This window comes from Tupaia chinensis, unplaced genomic scaffold (assembly GCF_000334495.1).
Source record: "Tupaia chinensis unplaced genomic scaffold, TupChi_1.0 Scaffold143876_1, whole genome shotgun sequence".
Taxonomy (NCBI): Eukaryota; Metazoa; Chordata; class Mammalia; order Scandentia; family Tupaiidae; genus Tupaia; species Tupaia belangeri.
In genome coordinates this window covers 406,586-413,117 of record NW_006203727.1, presented here as the reverse complement: position 1 = coordinate 413,117, position 6,532 = coordinate 406,586, and the positions used below count along the sequence as shown (strand labels likewise).

At 45.4% G+C, this 6,532-nt stretch overlaps 1 protein-coding gene across 10 annotated transcripts in view; it reads right to left on the bottom strand.

Annotated features, from left to right (window-relative positions):
* SEC16B (SEC16 homolog B, endoplasmic reticulum export factor) overlaps window positions 1–6,532 on the bottom strand; it is a 52,041-nt gene that overhangs the window by 24,747 nt on the left and 20,762 nt on the right. For all 10 annotated transcript variants that reach the window (XM_027767035.1, XM_027767043.1, XM_006165293.3 and 7 more), the window contains 3 exons: window positions 5,994–6,129; window positions 5,292–5,522; window positions 824–921 (listed from right to left, as the gene is read on the bottom strand). In XM_027767035.1, coding sequence (XP_027622836.1) covers window positions 824–921; window positions 5,292–5,522; window positions 5,994–6,129 — 465 coding nt within the window. The remainder of the gene's footprint in view (window positions 1–823; window positions 922–5,291; window positions 5,523–5,993; window positions 6,130–6,532) is intronic.

Genomic DNA, 6,532 nt, shown 5'->3' with positions numbered 1-6,532 from the left:
AGCACTACCCAGTGCTGGAAGGTAAGCATTTGACGTCGCATCCTTCTCACTCTGTCCTTATAGAAGGGTTCCCCCGCCTCACTCCTGCTACATTCTTGTCCTCACCAGTCCATAGTGCTAGGTGGACCCTTCTCCAGCACCCCCTACGTCCACCACCTCCACCCGATCCTAATTCTCTTTTACTGTTCCATCTCCCTCATTCCAAACTGCTGGCTGTGTACCTTTGCTTATCACTCCTATCTCATCCTACCTGGACACTCTGGTCCTAGATTTTGGTGTGCCCATGGCATTCTGGCTAAGCGAACCCCTCAGCTTCATCTCCCACCACTGCAGATGTGGACTCTGGGGCCTAATTCCTAGGGCTGTGCATTTTCCTTCCCCTACCACAACTCACGGCCTTGCTGCCCCTCTCCCTACCCACCTCTCATGCCCAGGACCCTACTGCCAGACTAGGGAGAGGATGGCCACTTACATCACAACCCTCAGTCCCACCGCCCTCTCAGTTAAGCTGCTGCACTACCTATTCCCTCACTGTCAGAACTACCAAGACAGCCCCTCCCAAAGAGCTACTACTGCAACGTGGAAACGTACTTAATTGTGGAAACTCTGACCCTGGGAAATGTTGCTGAAAAGTTTTACTCAACTTAGCTGGTAGAAAAAAATGTCTAGAAATTAAAATGTCAGTTCAGAGAGGGGAAATTTGGGCGATGCCTGAAGTGTGGGGTTCTCAGTGCATCTTGCATTTTTCCCCACCCTCACTCACCTCCCCCATGGTGAGAAGACCTCTCTACTCCCTTGGTCTGCTTTGTAAGTCCCAACTCACCCACTCATGACCCAGCTGTAGGTCCTTGGGTCCATCTTGCTGGATAGGAACAAAGCATGGCCCCACAAATGGTTCTTCATGGCCCACTCCAAGGCTTCCTGGAAACAAAAACATACCCTGAACAGTGCTGTACCCTCCTTCCTCTCGCGACAAGTTTCTATGCAGAGGCACTGCTGCAGCCTGAGCAGCCGCGGGGCTTCTGGGAAGACGCAGAGCCTCGCCCACACAGGCTATCCAAAAAGTTCACAGAAATGTGTACTATGAGAAAATTATGCATGAATTTCATTTTTTTTCTTGCATCAAAATAAACTTGTCCTCGAATTGCATTTTTCCACAAACTTTTCTTAGGACATGTGAACTCACCAGAGAGAGAGAGAGAGAGACAATGAGAGGGAAATGAGAAACCACACCCCAGGAGGGATGGCCACACTGCAACCCCTTCTCCTCCACTCTCCTTCTGGGATCTTGGGCATGCATGCACACATGCCCAGTGTGATTTTCAAGCCATGAGGCATGGGACTCGAACTGCAATCAACCATGTGGGAGTCCAGTAAAGTAACCACTATGCCACCTGCTGTCCCCACCACATACTTTTTGAAGTTCCCTTATGTGAACAGAAGAACTAGCAGGGGAGCAAGCTTTAACTGACACAGAATCTGTCTCTAGGTTGTCCCTTTCTCCAGCCTTTATCAACATCCATTTTATCAAAATCCATTATGCTATTTCACCAGCTGCCCTCACACAGACTGCCGGTGAGCCTCGCCCACCTTAGCAAAAGTTACAAAGTCCTCATGTAAACTAAAACAAGAGATAGACTCACTGGCACCAGCAGCTGGCATAATAGCTATGTCACTGGACTCTCATGTAGTCGACCGTGGTTCAAGTACCAGACCCAGCCAGGCGTATGTGCGTGCCCAAGATCCCGAGAGGAGAATGGAGGAGAAGAGATTGCAGTGTGGCCATCTTCCTGGGGGGTGAATTCTTGCTTTCTGTCTCTCTGTCTTTCTGGCAAGTGCACATGCCCTATAGCAAAAACCTCTCAAAAAAAAAAAAAAAAAGAAGAGAGAGAGAGAGAGAGATGGCCCTCATCCCAAGGATAGAGTCTTAAGTATTTATAGAAAATAGCAAAAGATTAAATATTTAAATGTACAAAGTAAAGTCATAAAAATAGTCTGACTTCACTTTTATAAATTAATTTTGAAGTAGGAAAACCTTTCTAAATATGATCCCCAAAAGTTGTGATTTGGGAAAAAGTCTTAAAAGCATAAAGTGCTTCAACAAGCCAATAAATGAGGACCAAAGACCCATTAGAAAAATGTGGAAAATTCATGACAAAAAAATAAAGTTCACAGATTAAAAAATATTAGACTTCCTAACAGGAGAACTTAAATAACTACATTAAATTATAATTTTTTTTCACTTCTCATATTGGCACCTAGTTAGAAGCCTGAAGCATCTTTGGTGGGTGAGAGTGGTGAGCAGGTGAGGAAACAGGCACTCTCCTCTCTCACTGGGAGGGTGAACTCCTACAGACTCTGAAAAGGCAATTTGTCGATAGCTATCAAAATGACAGGGGCCAGATGGTGGCGCAGCAGTAAAGCACAATGCTCTGCAAGAGCCAGCCACATGAGAAGGTTACCAGTTCATATCCAGAGACCTCCCTGAGTATACTGGCACAAGCATGCCCGTGGTCCAGGTCGGCTGAACTGGGGATGGATTCCCAGCATGGAGGCCTTGCTGGGGGTACTGTGTCTGTGTCTCTCACTCCTGGAATAAATAAGCTTTTTAAAAATTATTTTTAAAATCTTATAAACCATAAACCTTTTGCTGAACACTTGTATTTCTAGAAATTTATCTTACATGCATCCTCTCACTCCAGGCAAAGTGACAGTGGTTACTCACTGTCATAAGCAAGGCTTATGTAGCAGAAGATTGGAAACCATCTTTTCTTCAGGTTGTTGCCATAGGGCACGTGCACTCTCCAAAGAGAGAGAGAGAGAGGGAGAGAAACCATCCCCCAGGCAGATGGCCACACTGCAATCCGTTTTCTAGTCTCCTCTTGGGACCCTGGGCATATGCACACATGCACCCAGTGTGATTTCCAAACCACTGGGTCCAAACTGAACAGCAGTCAATCCTGTGGGAGTCCAGCACCTCAACCACCACACCACATACTGGCCCCCTACTCTTAACGTCCCCTCAGTGATTTAGTTTATTACAGTTGACTCGTTGCAATCTATGCCACCATAGGAAATAACGAGGAGGGTACTTACACAGGATATACAGAAGGGTCTGGTAAAATCTGGTTAGAAGGCACCCAGAGCACAGCTTATTTTAACGGAGTCCACAAGCTAAGAACAGTTTTTACCTTTTTAAATGACTGGGAAAATCAAAAGAAAACTAATACTTTATTAAACATGAAAACACACATAATTCAATTTTCTGCATCATAAAGTTTTGTGACACAGAACACACAGGCATGTATGTATTGTCTGTGGCCGGCACATCACAGGGCAGAGCTGAATAGCTGCAACAAGACCTGATAGCCAGCAAAGCCTGAAATATGTACTGCCTGTCCCTTTACAGAAAATGGTTGCCAATCATATTACAGAGTATTTTCTAAGATATTTTGTTAAACAAACAGACAAAAGGTATATAGTATGCTACAAGGGGAAAAAAGATGAGAACAAGATGACTTAGTGCATAAACTCTAGATATTTCAGAGGAGAAACTGGGTGACAAGGTAATAGAGGCATTATTTTCCCCACTTATCCCTTTTGTCTTTTGATTTGTGAATCAAACTAATTCAAATTGGCTTTAGTTACATGTTAAATGTACTTTGTGACTTGTGTGAGGTGTGAGCCCCACTTCGAAATTAAGCAAGACATCACGCTTCATCTGCTCAGTGAAGTATTCAGTATCAATAGGCACACCATAGATGGAGCAGCAGGCCTAGCATCTGTAAAGAAACTTCCAGAAACTAAGCTGGTGTATGTGATGAACCCTTAGAGCAGCAGTTAGCTGTACAGAGAAAGGTGACTCTTACAGAGCCAACCAGGGTTCAAGTCCCAGTCCAGAAGCTTGAAAAACATGCTGGGTGCACACACATACAACCAGGATGCTGATGGGATGGAGAATAGATGGGGAAAAAATGCAGTATGATCAGGGCTTTTTAGGGGTGCTTTCTGCCTCACTCATCCTCATTCTTTTCTCTTTCTCTCATGTATACATATGTTCTATGCCATTAAAAAAAAAAAGAACCATCTTTTAAACATGCACACCCTTTAACCCAGTAATTTCTCTTCTAGAAATGTATCCTAAAGAAGTAATGAAAAGATCAGCCAAACATTCATATAACAAGATGTTCAAATGGCATGATTTATAATGGTTGGCTATATATGGATAGGCTGTCTGTATACCTGGGCTATACATATACTGCTGAACAATAGTGGGTTAGTTAAATAAAATGTGATGTGTTCATATGATGAATAGTATGCCACCATTTTCTAAGTTTATTTCTTTCTCTCATGAGTGACAGTGCAAGAAAGAAAGAGAAAACACCCCGACAGGCGATCAACCCCCAGTCATCAGCCAGCCTGTATCATGCACGAGCACATGCCCAGTGTACTCAAGGGGATCTCCAGACGTGAACTGGAACCCTTCCCACCTCGGCCTGCCTTGCAGAGCTTCTCGTTCTACAACTGCGCTATCTGGCCCCACCGCCATTTTCTAAATTGTGCTGTTGGGACATATTTAACGTCATGGGACACCTCACCATATAATCTTAAGTTTAAAAAGAGAAATAGGCCAGCCATGGTAGTGCATGGTATCACAACGCTCTGTGGTGCTGAGGCCATGTGGGAAGGTACCCAGTTCACATCCCCAGACGTCCCTGTACAGAGCAGACTTGTCTGTGCCCATGATCTAGGACAGCTGAGACTGGGGGTGGATCACAGCATGAAGACTCCAGTGAGAAGACTCATCTCTCTCTCTCTCTTTCTTTCTCTCTCTCTCTCTCCCTCTCACACAGAAGAAATAATCCTTTTTAAAAAGGGAGGGAAATAAATAACTGTGTATATAATTTAAGTATATTTTTAATATATGTACTGGAGGGGGCCAGCAGGTGGTATGGTGGTTAGGGACGCTGGACTCTCACATGGCTGACCACGGTTTGAGTCTCTTCTTCTTCTTCTTCTTCTTCTTCTTCTTCTTCTTCTTCTTCTTCTTCTTCTTCTTCTTCTTCTTCTTCTTCTTCTTCTTCTTCTTCTTCTTCTTCTTCTTCTTCTTCTTCTTCTTCTTCTTCTTCTTCTTCTTCTTCTTCTTCTTCTTCTTCTTCTTCTTCTTCTCTGTACCTTTCTGAACTTCTCAGTGCTTTAAAATAAGTGAATGAAGACTATTGCCACAACTGGAGGAGGGGTAGGGGGTTGTGGTTGCTCTTCAAAAGCAAGCATGAGGAAAGACCACTTGCCTTCTTCCTCCCGTAGTAGAGCAGTCTAGTGAATTTCTCCACGATCTGCTCAGGCGACTCCACGCTGGGCGGGATCTCCCCAGTGAGCAGGTTTGGGGTGCCCGAGCTCAGCACCGGCCAGTCCTCATCAGTCAGGTGGATGAGGTTGGCCACTGGAGGCTGCCTCTTGTACTTGTCCAGCTTCTTGCAGTCTTGCATCAGCAGCTCCGCGATGTCAGACCCCACCATGGACTGCAAGGCAGAAAGGATCATGTTGGGAGAGCCCTATCAGTCCTTGCACTGGCGGCCTGAGCTGAGAAGGAAGGTGCCAGGGCAGCTGCCTTCTCCACCGGAGGCCAATTACACAAACACAAAACCATCTTTTCTGGGCTGGCTGGAGTGCAAACTTCAACTTCACTATCTTGATTATTTTCTGCTGCCAGAAGCCACAAAGTTTACAAGAAACCTTCCCAGTTTCACAGGTGTATCATCTGGTGTGTACAGTAACCCAGGAACCATACAATAGTCCCAAACCAGAGAAGAGCTCCAGAGATAGGTTCCCGTTGGCAAACTGGCTTTGACATTGAACAGTTCTTCCCCAGGGCAAATACCTTTTTAATCACTCTCCACAATCATGCCTTAAGGTGAACGGTTTCGATCCCATGAAGATTTTCGTTGCAGTCCAGCCTGTATCTGTGCACCCAGCAGAGCACTCATGCTTACCCCATTCTGGCGACAAAGGAGAACCAGCAGTTGCCACAGTAGAGCTGAGTCCACGCTGCCGGGTGTCTCCGATCTACGGCTCTGAGTTGCCTTCTGCTGGCAGAATGTCATAATGTCCACTTTGTGCACATCTTCCCTATGGAGAGGTTTCAGAGTGTGAGAGTGAGCAGGCAGGCTCTTTCATGAAAAACCTCCAGGAGTGAGGGTGCTGGCTGAGCTGGGATTCAGAGAGAAGCCTGACTTCCCAGGGCTGGTAGTACGTCATAGCTACAGGGTGGTTATTTCCTTGTAGAATAGGAAGAGACGTCCGAGATCCTCTCATATACCCCCTCCATTTGGCTAAAGAATTATTTTATTTAACTTTATGTATTTATTTTAATTTGACCAGAGAAGGACAGAATGAGAAAGAAAGTAAAAGAGAGAGAGAAAGTGAGAAAGCAAGCCACTAGGTCAAGGACTCAAACGGTGGCCAGCCATGTGGGAGTCCGGCACTCTTAAACACCACACCACCTGCCACCCCCCCGCCCCACTTTACAGAT